The 20,643-nt window shown below is 35.9% G+C and overlaps 1 protein-coding gene and 1 pseudogene across 1 annotated transcript; both read right to left on the minus strand.

Annotated features, from left to right (window-relative positions):
• LOC132172947 (glutamate receptor 3.6-like) overlaps positions 1-20,643 on the minus strand; it is a 65,024-nt pseudogene that overhangs the window by 31,190 nt on the left and 13,191 nt on the right.
• On the minus strand, positions 14,800-17,397 carry LOC132171280 (putative B3 domain-containing protein At5g66980). The gene is made up of 4 exons (XM_059582563.1): positions 17,190-17,397; positions 16,346-16,745; positions 16,048-16,265; positions 14,800-15,448 (listed from the first exon to the last, which is right to left on the minus strand). Exons 1-4 carry the CDS (start codon positions 17,265-17,267, stop codon positions 15,191-15,193), a joined length of 954 nt encoding a protein of 317 aa, XP_059438546.1. The 5' UTR covers positions 17,268-17,397; the 3' UTR covers positions 14,800-15,190.

A 20,643-nucleotide genomic window follows, 5' to 3' on the forward strand; every position in this document is an offset into this window, starting at 1 on the left:
TCAAATTATCAAAATGCAAGTTCCCTCCATGAAACTCGGTTAATCTCGAGTCATTTGAAAACGAAATATTTCCCCCTTGGCTTAAAAATGCGTCAAGTGCATGAGCAAGAAGCCAAACAGTGTCGTAGGCATACAAACCATAAGTATTTAGTCCGAAAAGCCCGCCTGTCAAGTTGCTCCATCTCGAAACAAATTTCCTCTTGAGCTCTGAATCCGGAGTGTGCATGCCAGTGTAAGAACACCTTGAATACTATCTATTGCCACTAGAGAGAGGGGAGTTTCTGTGTCAAGTATAGTAGAGAGCCAATCAGTAGCTATCCACACGTATCCACTTTTCATCATCCCCATCTTTTGTGGCACATCAACTACCTCTAGACCCCAAGTAGCATATATGTGGAGTATAATTATCCTTGACTCCTTCAACAGCACCTTAAGCAGTGTATCAGAGATTTCATTCCGGCTTACTTTGGGGCTCATAGGTGCTTTGTACGAGATTTTACAACGTTTCTCGGTGAGTAGGTCACCTAATGTAGCAATCCCATTTCTGCCATGATCATCATCAATATAGATTGCTATTACATCTCGCCATTCGTAGTAGCTTATAATTTCTGCTATCGTAGACATCTGAAAGAGGTCACTTTGTGTTGTCCTAACAAAATAAGGGAATTGGAGTGAATTTAGGGTGGGGTCTGAGGCTGCAAAGGATAAGAGAGGGACTTGGAGCTCATTTGCAATATGTGAAATTACATGGGCCATAACTGATTGTTGGGGACCAATTATGGCCACTGTATCATTCTCCATAAACGCAAAGCTGTGAAAGAAGAATGAAAAGTCGTATAATCTGTATGGTATTCTAGGAGTACTTGTCTAATTAAAGGAAGCAATGAGAAAATTGTGAATGAACAAATTAACAAGAGATGTTTAAGAGAATGTATCTTCAACGATTCCCAGAAACCCGCTAGATTGTTTAGTATCCTGCATGGCAAGTTTGAGTTTAGTTCCTTTTAGAACTGCTGGATTTGAGTTCACATCTTCGACAGCAGCTTCTATTGCAACTTTTGCTACTTTCCCAATGGAAGTATTGAAAGAGAAGACTTTTGCTACTTTCCCAATGGAAGTATTGAAAGAGAAGATAGCGCCAACGTTAACAACGTTGGGTCTTGTAGAAACACGGACACCCGCAGCAGTGCCAATGAAAAGGCCATAGCAGAAAATCACTACCAGAAGCCGAAACATATTCATAGTGGCCGGCCGTTCTCCACTACGTACCAAGACACCGACTAGCAGTCATAAACCATGAAAATAAGACAAAACATATTCTGTTAGTTTTTCGCTTCATCACAATGTGTGTAGACCTATATATATACATAAAGCCATGCATGAAGGAAATGAATGAAATTTAAAGACGGTGCTCTTTCAAGCAAGCGTATATATTAACATGTCGCAAGAAACAAGTACCTCTAAAAACTACTTTAAAAAATGGGAAATTGAATGTTGTTGTTGTGTGCTTATATGGAGATCAAGAGTACGAAGGCAATCAGGTGGAGGAGTCAACATCCGGGTCATTGAAGATGAGGTGTTTGTGGTTAGTAGCAGCCCCCACTTACCATCAAATTAATTGGGTTCAAATAATGAAGTAGATCGAATAATTGAATTTGTTGTGGCATAGCAGGACTTTTTGGTGAAAGACAGTAATACAAACATGATATCGACAAGGTTACATCAGATGCACAAAGAGCTAGCTAGATGGAGTGGGAAGTATGCACGAGGCCATGAGCTACACAAGGCATGATGGATGGATGCTATACATTTCATCCAAATAAATGCCACTTGCATTATCTGAAATTATACCCACTTAATTGGGCTTCATGATATTTTTACTTTGTTTAGTCTTTTTCAATATATCCTCCACTCCTGCCCCGCCTTGGTAATGCACTTATAAGACTGCATCATTGACTCCCCAATAATGCATCTAGGCCACTCAAATTAGGTATTCTCCTTAATTCTCACCATTTATGATATCTAAATTAACCTCATCCAAATTTTCAGTATTTGAAAATATATTTTCTTCATAGTACAGTTACCCTTGGGATTATTTCAATTTTTCTAGGATATTCGTAGGACTGCTCAATGAATATTCAAGGTCACAAGAATATCAATACGATTAGAATCGGCCCATTTAAAAGAACAATAAAACAAAACGAATGTTCCATTCATCTGTAGCACCTTAATTTCAAGGCCTAATGGCACAACACATTTTATTAACGTTGATTGAAGGAAACTTTATACATTATTATATTACCACAACATTTATGGGTAAAGTTCACATACCCCCCCTCAAACTACCACTCAATTAACAATTTACTCCCAAAACTTTTAATTGTGACAATGTCCTTCCAAACTACCAAAATATTGTCAATGTACCCCCCAAAGCTAGCAAAAATATATAAATACCCCAATATATTTCTCAATAAGACAAAAATACCTTTATAAATTCGAAAAAAAATAAAAATAATTAATTAATTATTTATTTATTTTTAAAAACGAAAATTTTAGTTAAAGAAAAAGAATTTATTTTTTATTTTTAAAATACGATTTTTTAATTTTTTTTTAAACGAAAATTTTATTATTTTTTTTAAACGGAAATTTTTATTAAAAAAAAAAACTATTTTTTTTAAATTTGTTTTTAAAAACGATTTTTTTTTTTTTTTAAAAAAAAGGAATTTTTATTTAATTAAATTAAAAATAAAAACGAAAATTTTCAATTTTTTTTTTTTAATTTTTAATTTTTTTCTTATAAAAGGGATTTTATTTTTTATTTTTTATTTTTTAATTTGGCCACTCCTTCGATTTTTTTTTCTTCTATAAGTTTTAGTATTTTTTGTTTTTATTTTAGTAAGGATAATTTCGTTATTGAAAACTTTTGGCAGAAAGCGTGACAAAGACATCTTCCATGGCAAGGAAAGGCACATGGGCGCAACCAACAACTTGAACACGTGTCAACAACCACAAATGTCCCATGGGACCACACTATTATCCATCCACGTGTAGCATCAACAGAGCATAGACAGATTGCACGCCTGCCCACCAATTAGGACTCACCCCTTCACATTCTGCCGCAACGGCAGTACTCGCCGTATAATATGCATTCCAACTCTTCGCTTTGCTCACTTTTCGAATTTTTTTTCTTTATTTATTTATATCTCTCATTATTTTAGTTCATAAATATTATTCCAACACTCGTAAAATATTTTTTGAATTTTTTGGTGTTGGCAAAACAAAAAATAATAGTTAATTTGGTTTAAAAAATGATTTTCGTTTTGAAATTTCAGAAGTAAAAGTTTAAGGAAAAATATAAAATTAGTCATTATGATTTATCTGATTTACAGTTAGCTACATATGGTATCAAAATGAACGCAAAGGTCATTGAGGTATGCCAAAAAAATAATTTAGTCCCTGCAGTCAAATTTCGTCTACTAATTTAATATATTTTGTTAGTGTGATACTAATTTAAATATGATAAGTATCAAAATTTTATTAGGCCTAACATTTCAAGCTATCAGAACCTATTAAGTCAGTGAACGGGATTTGACTGTAGGGATTAAATTATTTTTTTGGCATATCTCAAAGACACTTGAGTTCGTTTTGATACCACAATTAGTTAATTGCAAATCAAGTAAACTACATAGACTCGAAAACAAGAAAACAGAAAAAGAAAAAGGGGGTAGCATAAAGGAGATGGGGAGGAGGAGGAGTGCACGAGGTTTGTCGGGGGGAAGAGCAAAACCTAAATGAGATATGACGGAGGATTTTGTTTCGCTGAGAGAAAAGAAGGCTTTTCACCGAGAGATCGAAGAGGTTAATGCTAGGCTATTGACTTGTCCTCCTTGGTTCCGGTTGTACGTGTAACGTGTGGGTGCGATTATTTAGAATATTCGCAATTGCATTCGTAAATTGGGAATATCCATTTTAAATATATACATTCAGTATCATGTCTTTACTAACTTTGCACCGTTATTATTTGCTATCCATATATTAAGTAATAGGCTAGCCTTTTGTGCCTATTTTAGTCTTTTATGCATTCCTTGGGTCATTATCCGGGCCTATTTTAAATGATATTGAAAATAATTTGGGCCCTTTTTTAGTGTTTTGAGTTTGTTTAATATTTTTTAAGTCATAATATTTTGAAAATATATTGATTTCACATTACTTTTGAAAAAAATGTGAACATAACCCATACCTTGTATATATAATATATATATATAAGGTATGCAGAACCGCATCTATATACTCTAAAACCGCTATTCGCATTGGCATCTGCATATGCGAATAGTGGTTTTTGTTAGCCGCATTCACATATGTGGATAGTGTTTTTTGCTAATCTCATCTGCATCCACATGTATGAATAGTAGATAGTTGTGGATAGCGGATGCAGGTGCTTAATATCCGCCCGCATGTATACCTAGGGGCGGACCCAGGCGTTGGGGTGGGAGGGTGGTGAATGTTCCCCAAAAATTTTCAAAATTTGTCTTAAAGTATTCCTATTTTATAAATTTATCCTCCCAAAATGATACTTTTGCCCCTCAAAATAATATTTGTGTCCCCCTTAAAATACCTTATTTATTTATTCTTCCTCCATATTTTAGATCGCTAGAAACTCAATTTGATTTGGGACTTTGAGTGCTTATTTTTTTGAGTGCTTATTATGCAGTCATTTGGGTCATAATATTTGTTTTGGAATCACAAGTTAAATAGTTTAATCATTTATGATTGCATCATGGGTGCCTTACCACTCCCTTGGGGGTGCTGGTGATGACAGGGAGCTACTAGAGACAACGGTCGGTGACAGTGGCCAATGATAGCAAAGGATCTCAAAGACGGCGGCTGATGGTTACCCATGACAACTCAATGAATGATTTGTTTATTTTGTAAAATAAAAATAGGCCATTACATTATTTGGAGAATAGCTATTCATTCCAATGCAATGGAGACGCCTTGCAAAATAAGAGACTGTCGTCAGCAAAGAAGAGATGGCTTAACCGAGGGCCCTTCTTAGAGGTTGGGACTCCGGGTAATTCTCCAGTTTCATCCGCCCGGTTCAACAATGAGCTGAGAGCCTCTGCACACAACAAAAAAAGATATGGTGAAATGGGATCCCCTTCTCGGATTCCCCGCGAAGGAATAATCCGACCCGTGGGGGTCCCGTTAATAAGGACCTTATAGGTAGTTGATCTGACACACATCATTACCCTTTCGATCCACCACCTATCAAAACCCAACCGATCCATGACTGCTTCTAAAAAATCTCATTCCACCCTATCGTATGCTTTACTCATATCAAGTTTCACCGCCATATAACCCACCTTGCCCCACATTCTTGAGTGCATGGTATGAAGGGTCTCATAAGCGGCTAATATATTATCAGAAATTAGCCGACCTGGAATAAACGCACTTTGGTTTGGGAAAATAATTTCAGGGAGCACCAACTTTAGTCTGTTAGCCAAGGTCTTTGAAACCAATTTGTAAATAACGTTGCACAGGCTAATGGGTCGGTATTCAGATACACTAGTGGGGTTTTTACATTTGGGAATTAAAGCAATATACGTTAAATTTAGCTCTTTATTCATACATCCAAAATTCAAAATATTGAGTACAGCATGGCTAACCTCGTCACCAATGGCCGCCCAATTTTTTTGGAAAAAACAAGCTGAAAAACCATCCGGGCCAGGCGCTTTCAATGGAGCCATTTGATTTAGAGCTATTCCCACTTCTTCCACTGTGAATTCTTTGCACAACATTTCATTCATCATGTTGCTCACCCTTCGGCCAACTGCCTCCAATACATTTTCCATGCTTCTAGGCCCCCCTGTCATGAAAAGATTTTAAAAATACAGCACAAAAGCTTCCCCAACCTGATCGTACGTCTCCCACCGCCGACCCTGCTCATCCGTTATCTAAGCAATTAAGTTGGCTTTTTTCTTTTGGTTTGCACAGGCATGGAAATATCTTGTGTTTTTGTCTCCATACTTCATCCAGTCCTCCTTTGCTCTCTGTCGCTAATAAAGGTCCTCCTCATTCTGTTTCTTTTTTAGTTCCACGTTCAGTTTATTAAGGAGATTCGAATCCACCTCTTCGTGACTTTCTTGGCAAGCCATCAGTTGTTCGGACAAAGAATGTATGTGTTGTCTCGCTTTATCCCCATTTACCCGTTGCCACGCTTGTAAACCACTTTTGCTTTCATTCATTTTTCTGTGCACAGACTTCCAAGTCCCATACTCCACCTTTTTTACCCTCCATACTTTTTTAATAATTTCTTTGCATGCCTTATTTTCAGCCCACGTAGCCTCATATTTGAAACCTCTTCCCCTTTTACTTCTCCTCATAGTTCCTGCAAGATTTATGGAGATAGGGAGATGGTCAGAAAAAATAGCCACGTCCGAGAAGACTTCTACGTTTGGGAACCGGCTACACCATTCAGCATTAGCAACCACCCGGTCTAATTTTTCCATCACAAAATCACACCCTGTTTTGCCGTTATTCCACGTGCATTTCGGGCCCCGACGCTCTACTTCACTTAATCCACAAAATTCCAAAGTGGTTTTAAAATTCTCCATGAGGTAGTTGGGCCTTCGACGTCCCCCAACTTTTTCAGAATTATCAAGTATTTCGTTAAAGTCTCCGGCGCATACCCACGGGCCCGAGTAATGGGTCTTCATATGACGCAATAAATTCCATGCCTCCCCTCTTTTGTGCGTTTCCGGATGGCCATAGAAGCCTGTGAAAAACCATGGACTTGAATTGATCGGAGTAATAGTCGCAGTGATATGTCTATTGCTATAATTTTTTATTTCAATTCCCAACCCCTCCTTCCATAGCAATACCAATCCTCCACCTTTTCCAACACTGTCAACTACCAACATATTCGAGAATTCCATTCTTTGTTTAATGATTTCCATTTTATTTTTTCGTAGTTTGGTTTCCATAAGGAAAACCAAAACGGGGCACTTCTCTTTTACCTTTCGGCAAAGTTCCCGAATTGTCGCAGGGTTTCCAAACCCTCGACAATTCCAACATAATATTTTCATATCAGTCGGCGGGGCTGTGAAACAGACCCCGCCACTCCCGATCCAATAAGAATTTCATTCTCCTCATCACGTAATACAAGTTGGCCAGCCCCTTTCTGCTTCGTTCTCCTTTTAATAGCCACTGTTTCCTCCACCATGTCAATTTTCAGATCCTTTATTTGTTTCCTTTTCCTGTTTGACTCGGATGGCCAAGCCTCAAGCGGCAATTTTTGTCCAGCTCTCGCACGCCTTTTCCATTTCTGTACCGAGTGTCCCTTAATTACTCCTTCATTGATTTCCACCTCAGTTTGTTTTTCTTCACGTGTCCCGCCTCCATGCAAATCAAGGTGTTGTGTAGGTGGCATGCTCTCCTCACTTATTTTGTTTTTTCCTTCCTTCTTGCCGAATCCTCCACCAATCACGCCTATTTCATTAAAGTCTGCTTCTTGCCCGTGTCTATTTCCATCCCTCACCTCATTCAAAAACCTTCCGTTTGTAGCCTGTGATTCTTGAAAAGTTGCATTAAAATTTTCCGTACCTGGCTGTGATCTTTTATTCGCAATAACTGAAATCCTTTCAATAACATCCCCTTGATTTCCGCCTTTGTCTGCTCTCTCGCCATAATTGCTGTCCCCAACCATAATGATTCTATCGTTTGCCGCCGCTTGCTTACCCAGGCTCACCGGAGAGTCCCTTTCACCTGTTTTTTCCGCCGGAGATGACTGACCTTTATCGGAAAACCAACTGCTACTGGTTCGGCCACCTCTTCCCCCACCAGTAGATTTTTGACCCACCCCCAGATCTTCTTCATACAGTTCTGAGTGGTAAGGCTTCGAAAAGACTCTCCTCCGTCTTGGTGAGGGTACTCTGAGCCAAGGGCCATACTGTTTCTCCGTCTCTTTGACTCGATACCCTCCTCTTATCGTGCAGCCTTCTCGTCCATGCCATATTTTCCCACAGTCAAAACAGTACTTGGGCAGTTTCTCATATTGAAAACCTATGATCACTTGCTTGCCGAGGAGGTTGATGACTCCGCCATAACAAAATCTTACCAACAAGTTCCAGAAAAAAACACCACTATAGGATACCTCCACAGCCGTCACCGGACTTGGAAAAGTTTCCTTCTCCCCTAGGGTTTTAGTCTAGAGAGAAAATTCTTTGCTTAAGTCTAGATGCTCCACAATACAACTACTCCTCTACTTTCTCTTCTTTTCAGTTTTCGTACATCTTGGCCTCCCAATCAAACTTTTTGGTTCCGTCCTTGCACATATGAAATAATTCCTGAATTGAGGGGGTGAAATATTATAATCATTTTACGACATCAAGATCTTACTCTGAATCTCTGATATAATGTTAACTCGTCACATATTCCAAAAGTTTGTAAGGATAAAAAATTATGAACGTTGAGACATACATGACTTGAAAGCCATGAGTCTCCGGTGAGTCCCTAATCAATTTCTTTTCGTACCTTTTTTATTTTTTATTTGTTAATAGACGAGTAAGAACTAGTACAAACAACATCATAGACACAAAACACAGAAAATTAATGAATCCAAAATGCAAAAGGTATAAATAATGTCGACAACAATCTAGCCATAGCTATGGAGAGGATCATTGAAGGCGGACAATATAATCGAAAAAATATGTTAGTGAAGTTGGTTGAAGTGGCCAATAGTGGACAATGTGGATGGATATCAACAAAAGAAACTATTTTTAACTAATTAATAAGTTCATGTCCAACTTATAGCGGGAGAGATTAAGAAGTAGATGTACGGAGGCAGAGGAGACATCATTTGAGGCAGTGAGATACAAAATCATAATGATCGAATATTTTTAAGATTCACATCTAGATCTGAAAATTCTGGTCGACTAAAAGGGCTTCACAAATAAGAGCCAAAAGGGCTGTGATGGAAGAGATATGTTGCAAGAGACCAAAAGAAGCGGAGGCTGACAATGGAGGAGGAGGAGGCACTGGTGGGTGGTGGATGTTGTGGGTTTATACTGTAAATCTAAACTCTAATAACCCAAACAAAAGATTAGAAAAACTAGAGAAGAGGAAGAAGAAAAAAAGAGGTAGCTAAAGGAGGTGGGGAGGAGAAATACATGAGGTGTGTCTGGTGGAGAGAAGAGAAGAGCCAAACCTAAGTGAGATATATACGACGGAGGATTTTGTTTAGCTTAGAGAGAAGAAATTAAGCTTTTCAGTTTTCACCGAGACAAGTGGTCATTAATGCTGGGCTATGGACTTGTAGTCGGAGAAGAATTCATTTTCTTCACCAAACTTGGAGTCTTTTACTAAAAATATTTAATTAATATTTTAATACTGTTTGATACAAAATTTTTCTTTTGGTTGTAATTCGTCTTTTTTAATTATTTTGTGAAAGAGTGAAGCATTTCCAAATAAACGAAACTTTTTTTTTTTAAGGAAAAAGAGTTGCATGGGAGTAATTGCACGAGAAACAGTCGCAATCAGAAAATTAAACCTGCCGAACTTTGGTGAAAATTTAACTTTTGTGCTCAGGTGATCTAATCTTTGTTTTTTTTTACGTCAACCATATGGTGAACTTAGCACATACGTATGTATACGAGAGAGAGAGACTCAGAGCTAGAGCTAGTAAATTTCAAGCATATTTAATTATTGCACAAAATTGCGTAGTACATGATGAAATACAAAAGCAACTAGACATTAATGACTGCAACGTGAGGAGCCTCCTACGCATGGGCGCCTAAGAACACCCATTTTATTCTCATGCTAGCAAGCTACTACATCCCGTGGTTCAAATATTGCTTCTCCATCAACCTCATTTGATGCTGCAACACAGAAAACAACAAACCCATTTAAGAATCAGTACTTCTTCCTTGCAGAAACTTTTTAATGCTATACATCTTCCCTCCTTTACTTGGTTGTCTCTTTCAGTTCCCTCCTTCTTTGACTAGTCAATTGTGAAAGTTGGATGGGAAACACGTGCTTGTAATCAAAAAAGCTGCTGAGATTTTGGTGAAAATTTTCCTCTGTCGTTTCAAGATTGTCGAGGTGTTTTACCTTTATCAAATTGTTCCTTAACACTTAGAATTTATCAAATCGCTCTCAATGATTTGCACCATTATCAAACAACTCTCTCTGTTGCCTTCTGTTAGCATTTTAATGGTAATCTACGGTCCAAATAATTTAAATAATTTTCTTTAATTTTCCATTTTTTTTAGGCAGTGGGGCCGAAGCCCAAAACACAAATACGGTCATCCAATCCTCACCGGCCCATAGGATGAAGCCCATGCTTTCGGGCCAGCTAATCCGCACAACCTGAAAGCCCCATTAAAGCAGCTAGAGTCCACCAGCTTGGTGTTGCATTGCATGCTCCAGCCCGTTCTTTTTGGGTCCTATCCGGCTTATATTCAGAAAAAAATTCTTTCCGTACAGTTTATTAATTTGTTAAATGTCCCTTCCCATGTGAAATTCATATGCTTTATTTATTAATATTAAAAAAATACAAAAAATAAAAACCTAGACTAGGATGATTGTGAGCCACCCATCTGTAGGCCGCCCCTCCCCGGTTGAAAAGGCAGGCATCATAAATTGAGATTTTTTACAATTAGTTGTTTGAGTTGTACGCAATTAGGACAACTCCACATAAAGAAATCGTAGGGTCCTCCTACCCTTTAGCGGCCAAAAGTGCGGGACTCATTAATTGTAAGGAATTCTCATTAGTGGCACGTAGCCATTCCTAAATAGAAGGTCGGCTAAGGGGTCCCGACTCACGAGTCATAGTCAATAAAAAATGGGATGGTGATTTTTTTTTTGTTGTTTTATTTTTACTTGTTTACAATTTTAATATGAGCAACGTAATTATATTTTTGTCCCTCTTTATTTATTTGAAAAAAAATAGGTAGATATTCTTAAAATTAAAATATTTGTAAACTTATATCTTAAATTTGTAAAATTAAAATCCAAGAATCAAATGTCAAAATCACATAAAACAAAGAAAAGTCATAACATACCTTCTCATTTAAAAGAAAATAGAGTGGGGATAAACATATTGCTTATATGTGGATTAAGGAAGAATTGGGCGTGTGAGTGGATATCAAGTTTATATGGGGCATAAGGAAGATGTTAGGCTGTAGTTGGCCGGCTTTAATTAAATGCTTTGTCTCATTCTCTAAAGTTTCTCACACTTCATTTTTTTTTTTTTTTTTTTTTTTTCAATTTTTTTGACATGTTCACACAAGGAGATAAAAATGAGAAAAAACGATTTGAACTAATGATTACCGCTTCATAGGGTGTAATCTCCATTTGATTAACCTACCCTTTTTGGACCACACTTAATGTACTTGAACTTATTTTTTGAAAATAATTTCCTTGTTCATTCATTCATGAAAAAAGGTCCAAAGCATTACAGCTCTAAACAACAAGAGCATAATTCTCTAGAAATACAATATGGCAGATACAACAAAAAATTTCTTCTATTCATACATTATTCATGATTTGATTGACCTTAAACTTTTCTAGCTCATATGCAGCAAAATTAGCTTCCCTTTCGATATGCCAAATCTGGCAACCATGAATGAACTTTAAAACCTCTCTAATGTCCTCTACAATTTGTCGGTATCTAATCCACCTTGGACCATCTTCTTTAAGAGCATTGATAACCTCTAATGAATCACCCTCCAAAATAATGCCTATGAACTTGAACTTCTTAGATGCTCTAAAGGCCAAGCACTTACGACATAGGACTAGGGATAAAACTCATTTTGTTTCTCTATCAACATACCCTTTTTTCGAACAATTGAAAGATATCTTTTCAATCTTCGCATATCTTACATATAAATATATTTACAAAGATAAATACATTGCGAAACAATTTTAAAAAAATTATTTGTGTTTTTTATTAATATAGTGATAATGCATGTTGAACATTCACTTGAAACAAACAAAGTTAAGGCCCAAATCACGGGCAAAATTAGAAAGTTCAGTTTGGAGGGGCAAAATTTTTTTTTAAAAAAATTTAATATATATATTAAATTTCTCAAAAAATTTCCGTCCTTTAGCCTAAATTTCATCCTTAATCTCCCAAATGCAAAAAGAAAGGAAAATTCTCCATCTTTGACCCAGTAAAATTCTCCATCATTAACACTTTGGTGAGTTTTTTGGTCTTGTATTTTGCAAAAAGAAAGGAAAATTCTCCATTTTTGACCCAGTAAACGAAAGGACTCAAGTGGGTTAGGTTTCAAACTCCATGCATGCAACAATCAAACAGGAGTAATGGCTATGTATTTATCATGATATTGGCAAGTCTCTTCCACAAACCACAAGCCAATTAAGATGGGGTTTGTGGTCAAGCGACGCTTCCTCCTTGATTTTCTTGTTGAGAACAACTCGGGTGTACTTATTGTACAAAAGTTATCTTTTGTGTCACTAATAAAAAGTTGACACATCAGCCAATTTCATTAGACTTATACTTAAAACAAAATCTCAACTACACTATATTATACTCTAATAAAATAAAATAAAAATTTATTAATTTTTTTTTTTTTATAAAAAAAAAGAAAGAAAAGAATTGAACAGGTAACCAGCCTCCACCACTTTGGGTGGCTGGCCACCATCCCTAGGCCTAGGGGTGGCCGCGCGGCCACCCCCACCCCATAGGCCGTGGGAGTGGCCGGTGAGCCACCCCCATGGAGTAGGGGTGGCGGCCAGCCACCCCAGATCCGAATCTGGGGTGGCTGGTCGCCACCCCATGGCCTATAGGGTGGCCGGCCTCCACCCCCAGGCCATGGGGGTGGCCGCGTAAGTGGGGGATGGTTGGAGGGGTGGCTGCCTTCATTTTTGTGTTTTTTTTTTTTTAAAAAAAAAAAAATTAATTAATTTTTATTTATAAGCTGGTGTAGTTAGACTTTTTTTAAAAAACTTAAGTTTAGTAAATTTAGCTTAGGTGTTACCTTCTAATTAGTTGCACAAAACTCACATTTTGTGCAACCTCCATATATAAGTTATTCTCTTTCTTGTTATGTTCCTTGCATGCACCTTGTTCTTCACAAGTAAGATTTTGTATATATATGTTTCTCTCCAAGTTCTGTATATATATATTGCTTGACATGTACATATCATATGTATATATAGGCTATATATTCAAGTCCCAGTCAGATTTTGTCCTAAAAGACTGATTAATGAATATATAACGATATATACATATATTCATTAATCTGATTAATGAACATATGTATATATTGTTTCTTTGTTTTTTTACCTTGTTTTAATCTGTCGGTGATAATTACGTTCTAATCAGGTGATCAAAAAATTGGGTAGTTAGTTCATGCAAGAGATGTGGAAGAATTGCCTGGAGATCAACCACTTTCACCACCTCCGGGGTTGCGGAAACGCAAAGAACCTGAACCGCCGCCTCCGCCTCCTAGTGGGCCCAATGGGCCGATCCCTTAATAGGCATTTATTGTATTTCATGTATTAGACATCTTTTGATGTGGGGAAAATGTCTTAAATAACAAATCATGCAAAATAATATGTACGATCTACTCTAAATGTCAGTTCATGAGCATCGACCATGCATTGATCAATAAATGTGTTAGTAGAAGACTCATCATTCTTCTTTACATTATGAAAGCATATATTCTCCTCGTTGACGCGTCTAGTTAACTTGTTCCTTTAATTGATTTTCTTAGCTACAAAATTTACTCAAGGACTAATTGGTGATGAATTCAACTCACTAATCAATAAAAATTATAAAATCTTTCTAATTGATCTTTCAGCTTCACAAACTTGTGTAGCCTTATTGAAATTCAATATTCTAAATTAGTAAATTCCTTTGGCTTCTAATTTTGGGAGACCTCTCATTCACTAAAGGCAATCTTGTTGTTGAAACATTAACAAATTGGCTCAGTTTCAATACCAAATATTGTTTTTGGCTGCGGACACCATAACAGGGGCACCTTTGCCGGGGCAGGGTCCGGCATAATTGGCCTCGGAGGCGACTCTTTTTCTCTAATCTCTCAATTAAACAAGTCTATTGGTGGAAAGTTTTCATACTGTTTATCTCAAAATACTACAAGCAAGATTAGTTTTGGTGAAAATGCAGTGGTTTCTTCTGGTAGTGCTGTGGCTGAAACCCCGTTGGTTTCAAAAGAACCAACCACGCTCTATTACCTTACTCTTGAAGCCATTAGTGTTGGAATCAAGAGGTTTGTGTAAGAGGGTAAGATTATTATTGATTCGGAGACGACGTTAACCTTTCTTCCACCCGAACTTCATGCTGATTTGGTAATGGCATTAGAGGAAGCCATTGATGCTGAAGTTGTTAGTGATCTGATGAATGTTCTTAGTCTTTGCTTTAGATCTGAAGGTGATATTAATGTTCCCATTATCACAGCCCATTTTGCAGGTGCTGATTAATTTAAAGCTGCAAACATTCAATACGTTTGTAAGAGTGGAGGATGATGCCGTTTGCTTCAGCATGGTGCCATCCGAAGATGTTGCCATCTATGGGAACTTGGCTCAAATGAACTTTTTGGTGGGATATGATCTTGAGGGCAAGAAAGTGTCCTTCCTGCCGACTGATTACACCAGTGACAAAGGTGAATTCTCAATCAATCCCAAAAGAAATCATGAAAGTCAAGTGGCGGATCTAAATACAAACTTTGTATTTGATTACAAAAACATTAAACCAATTCGAAGCAGTAAGAATCAGTGTGACACGACTGAGTTCAGCCAACATTTGCTCATAATATATGTTAAGAATGATAGGTCCCAGTTAGAGTCAATAAAGATAAACTGATAATCTCCACTTGGGGTGAGAATAATCACAATACAAATACTTTCTTCTCTACTCTTTCTATTCTAATGACAAATATATATAAACTTAATACATTAATGGTTACTACTTTTACTAAAGAAAACTACCTACAATCTAAGTAAACTACCCACTACACATGCTAACAATTGAAAATAAGAATTGCCATGATGAGGTGGATGTTGAGTCCTATGAGACCCTATCAAAGAAAGATGGAAAAAGCAATAAAAAAAAACAACGGAGGACAGAGACAACAAGGTTTCTTTGGGGGATTGCATTGCCATATCATGCGTTCTTCTGCAAATTCCAGAGTTGACAAAGGTTCGCCATTCATGCATTTCCACAAAGAATTTTCACATGAATTTCATTGCATAAATCATCCCTTCCAACGATGAAATCAAATGCACATTGGTCTCCTTCGTGTAAGTTGTTCTTCTTTCTGAAATCAGACCATCCAGCTCCAATGGTGATTCGGCCATCACCTTGGAAATAGACTTTCATCGGCCAAGGATTTCCGTTTTGATCACGAATCACCGTTATTTCCTTGAATCTAATTTTAAATGACCTTACCTTCGATAGACGCAAAGCCTGCAATCAGAAACATTATCATCAAAAATCTATTCCTTTGGGCATTTAAAGGTAAGTATGCATGTCAATCTAACACGACTGTTAACTCACTCTGGCATATATATATATATAATTTAAGGCAATGGTCAATTAAAAAAATAGTAAGTCTGGCCCTGTTTTGATTATATTTAAGAGTATATTGTAAGAATAATAACTAAATTTGATTCACACCCACAGAATTTTAGAAAAAGAAAACTAGTTTTTGTCTTCCAAACCGATAGATCCTTTAATTTTGACCAATAATTAGTGTTCATGGCTGATTGATATCCCCTGTGGAGAGCCTTGTTCATTTGTGTTCATGGCTCGGATTAATTGGGATCTACCGCAATTAGACTCTTCAAATATCTAAATAATAAACCTTAGAAGCTAAAACAAGAGTATATATATATATATATACACATCTCCTAGGTGCCACTCTGCAGTTAACCATTTTTCCTCACTCTCAACTCTCCTCTCTCCATATATCAGAAATCACTAATGTACCCAAAAGATATAGGAACAACAATGAACAATATTGCATATAAATAATACACTGCAAAATACAAGACCAAAAAACTCACCACACCGTACAGCATATGTTTAGCAAAGGCCACCACAACAACATATGGATTCTTTGGTGCAACAAATCCTGCAATTTCTGGGATATTCTGTTCTTCAAGCTTTGTTTCAACAGCTCTTGGCAATTCATGCAGACCAGCAACTTTTGGGATATTTGGTTCATCTAGATTTGTTTCAACAGCTCTTGGCAATTCATGCAGATCTGAAGCTTTAGAGGAGCCTGTAAAAGCATACAACTTTCTGAATCATGCATATTCATCTTACACAAAACAAATAATGGAAGAAAGAACTACAACTCACTGCCTGGCTCTTCAGTTTTCATGAGGCCTATTTCTGAATGCTTTCGCTTGCCAACACAAGTGGGTTCTTTACAAGTTTTCTCTGGTTCATAATCTTCTTCTTCCAAATCCACAAATGGAGTAGTATTATGATTAATAGCCACAGTTTCTCCCTTCTCGCATCCAGTTTTACCACTGAATATTTTCACTTCAAACGTAGAATTTCTATTGTATTTGAAAACCAGGAAGTCTCCAAATTGCAGAGAGTGATCACTAGCAAAGCTTTGCCAGCCATTGTTAAAACACAAGCGCCCGTCCGTTTGCTCCAGTGTGACATGCCAAGGCTTCTTGGTATTATCAAAGAGAATTGCCTTCTTTGGTATGGCTCCATTGAAGTGCATAGTAAAAGCTTGCGGTATGGACTGCAATATCAAATACAAGAGTTTTCACAAGATAAACAAGCTTGCAGTCTATCTAATACTCAAAAACAGCATGGTTTTGTTTGATAACACTTTCTTTTTCTTTTTCTTTTCTTTTTTACCATCTTTCGTTTTCTTTTTCCAAAACAAAAAAATACCCAATTCACAGAACACTTACAGAATACTCAAAACTAATTTTATGTTCATGTTACATTAAGAATACTTCTTTTTTGAAAAAAAAAAATCCCTGCACAACTGCTGTTAAAAAAACAAAAGGAAAACTTTATGAGCATATATGAACCCAAAACAAATACAAAACTACTTACAAAAAATTAAAAATATAAAATATAAAAAAAAAAAACTGACTGAATATATAGCAAAGCCTAATACCCACCAAGTATTAGAAAAACAAAAAGGTTTTATGGAGATAATAGCAAGAGAGATTACCATTTGGTGGGAGCTGGTGTAGGGGAGGAAAACTTTGAAGAACTTTGGGCTGTCCTCAGAGAAAGGGAGCTTCACCATTCTTGTTTCGGTTGTCAACGGTTGGAAATTGGTTACAGAGAAAGAGAAAGTTTTGAAGATGGTGTGTAAGCTTCAGAGAGACAGAGAGAGAGAGAGACTGTTATTGATTTCACCCAACATATAAGGTTGTTTTCTGTGTCTTTTTTTCTACTTAGTTTTTGTTTTTTTTAATATATATATATATATATATTATAATCAAATGGCATTCGTGTCGAGTAGATAGCGCCAGAGGATGATTTGTCAAATGGCATATCTTGTCATTCCTGACAAGATATTGGAGTTAGATAGCGTCAAATGGCATTCCTGACAAATCAGCTTTTACATAGTAGGATGATTTGTCTTTTGTTTTGATAGACAAAAGAAAAGTCTAACAAAGCAGAAGACAGGACTCTGATGAATGAAGCAGACAAAACTCTGCTCTCCTCTTTTTCCTCAACATGGAAATTTTTTTTTTTTTTTTTTTTCTTTCTTCTCTTTTCTTTTTCGTCAGCAAGGTTGCTGAGATTTTGAAAGAACAAAAAGTTTTTGTTCTACTTCCCCTTTTTACCTTTCATTCATCGTGCAGTCTCACCAAAATTATTTTTTTGTTATTTTTGTGTGATAATTTAATTAAAATAGCCTAAATTTTCATTTCACTATTTTAACCCCAAAAAAAAAAAAAAAATTAGTGAGGTAAACAACTCACTAAATTTAAAAATTACTATTCAATAACTATTTCTTTTTTTTCCTTTTTTTTTTTTTTTTTTATGACAGACCCTATGCTGAAAAACTGAACCATAGTATTCTGATCAACCTCGTCAAGTGTAAAACCATGTCCTCAATCGACAACCCCGGACGAAGAAAAAGAAACACAAAACAAAAGCGAGAAAAAAAAAATAAGGCAAGGGAAGCTGGTCTTAATTTGTGGGTTTAAGAGGATGTTCACATTATATATATATATATATAATGTGATGGGATAATTTTTTAATTTGAGTTAAATGATGATTGAGATACCACCATTTTGGGCAATATATTGTGAGGTATTTTATATGGTATTTATTTATCCAAATAAATTTTGAGTTATTTAAACCAATAAATCTTAAGTGAGAAAGTCAATTTAGACAACAAATTGCTAAAAATTCTGATCGCTTATTAAATTACTATCTTATCTTAAGTTTTAGCTCCTATTATCTTAACTTAAACTTTTAAGTTTAATTAAGTCTCCTTTCTTTTTCTTTTTTTCTTTTTACATGTCGGCACAATGAGAGGGGTTTCGAACTAATTAAGTCACTTATTAAGTAAAAGTTTGAGATCTTGTGAGAGCGTTAAAATATTAATTAGATTATTAATGATTAAATTTAATTACTATTTCCTATTGACTTAGACTTTTGAGGTAAATAGTGATTCAAAAGTGGTTGACACGTGAACAAAAAAACAAAAAACAAAAAAGTGGTTGACACCCTCACAAACCACCCCTCCCCAAACAAATATTTTTTCTAAAAATAGTAACTGCATGATTTTTAATAAAGTTTTTATAACTTTGTTCTCACGATTTAAAATGTAATTAACACATATTTTTACAAACTAAGTTAATTAAATAAATTCTTTATCCAACTTAAGTAAAAAAATAAAATAAAAAAAAAAGGATTTCCCAAAGTTGTCACCTCCATGTGGTCGCCTCAACCCCTTTGGAGGGGATGGATAAGAGATAGGATTAGGGTACGAAGGGTGACTCAATTTTCTATCAAAATTCATTTTATATGCGAAAAAAAAAAAATGTAACATATATATATATATATATATATATACTTAAAAGATATATAAAAAGTGGGAATAAAAGTTAAACAGTGTTTTTTTCTTTTGCACTTTAAATTTACTATTTTATTCTTACTTTTTATTCATTATGATTTAGTTAGATAAGACTATTTTTGTCTTTTTGACATTTCTTTATATTGCGAAACTACTAATTTACCCCTCTTAAATCTAATGAATGTAAAAGTTGTCGAGATGTTTTTGTCTTTTACATTTAAATTACCATTTTGTCCTCTAAATATGTAAAGAGTCAAACTTTTTTAGAGAGATTTTTTGGTCTTTTACGAATGAAGGTTTTCATTGAAACAGAGTGTGAGAATCGGAGAGATTAATGGAGTGAGAAAAACAGAGATCGGAGAAGAGGGAGTGTGACAAGGTGAGAGGCAGAGCGTGCATCGGTATGGCTCACCATCTCCAATCAACTGAATTTTTGCCCGAATTTTCAGGATCCCTTCGTATCCAATCATTCCTTTTCAACAATTCCCGAATTTTCAGACAAAAAATCGGGTGTCAGGAAAAAGGTTGCAACACCCTTTTGTGAGGGGCTCTCTCTGACTCTCATCTCCATCTTCACCATGGAAGCAAGAGCTTCTAGGGCCTCAACCACAACTCTCCTCTCTTCAAATTTTCTTCCAAAAAACCACTGCCACCTCTGCATTCTCAGAAAATCAGAACAAAGGCGTGGAGACCAAAGACAAAGAGCTCATTACGTGAAGCTTAAAAATGGAAACAAAATTTTGTCTTTCAAAATAGCAGCAGATGCGTGAGATGTGAAAGAGACACAAACAAAAGAATTTGGCCTTTGCTGAAACGTGGACAGTAAAAGCAACAAAGAAGGAGAGTTCTTAGTCTCATGTGGGGGGACTAACTAGAGGAAAAGAATACCAGCTTTAAAGAGCTGGTGCTCCACGTCAAGAGCGAAGCTGAATTTTTACTAGAGCCAAAGTTTTGCCCATTCGACCAGTAGCACTATTTTCTTTCCTTAGTTTTTATTTTCCTTTTGTTGTACTCAATGTTTAGCATTTTGATCATGGAATTTATTTTCATGACTATGAGTGACTAATCTTTTTAGCTAGCGCTATGTGTGAAACTTAATATTTTTATTATGTGTTATTGAAACTGTGTTTAATGTTCTTCATAGATTAATGAATGGATGTTTGGAATGATTTTAATTTGAGAACGATTCTATGTTGACAAGTTGTTTTTGATTCATTATCTTTTTTTGTTTATATCAAATGCTTACTTTTTGTTTGAATTTATAGTGAAAATTGAATACACCCTTTGCTTTTGTTTATAATTTTGTAGATGGTGCCTTTTGTAGACCAGTGGTTCATTATATAGTGTATTGATTTGCTTTATCTTGGCCTTTAAAGCTGCTGATTTCTTAGGTAAGTTTCTCTATTAAATTTGGTCGATACATTTGATGTAGGTGATATTCTCAATGTCTTGTGTTGAAATATATATAAAAATATAAAATACTAAAATATAAAAGAGAAAGAAAAGATAGCGGAAGCAGAGAGAGATGTATGAGCTACATCTTGTGTTGAAATATATATAAAAATATAAAATACTAAAATATAAAAGA

This window comes from Corylus avellana, chromosome ca2 (assembly GCF_901000735.1).
Source record: "Corylus avellana chromosome ca2, CavTom2PMs-1.0".
Lineage (NCBI taxonomy): Eukaryota > Viridiplantae > Streptophyta > Magnoliopsida > Fagales > Betulaceae > Corylus > Corylus avellana.

Coding starts and splice junctions, on each gene's coding strand:
- LOC132171280 (XM_059582563.1), bottom strand. CDS start 17,267: ATGGTGAAGCTCCCTTTCTCTGAGGACAGCCCAAAGTTCTTCAAAGTT. Junction 16,266..16,345: donor GAAAACTGAAGAGCCAGGCA/GTGAGTTGTAGT, acceptor ATGCTTTTACAG/GCTCCTCTAAAGCTTCAGAT. Junction 15,449..16,047: donor AACATATGCTGTACGGTGTG/GTGAGTTTTTTG, acceptor TTCTGATTGCAG/GCTTTGCGTCTATCGAAGGT.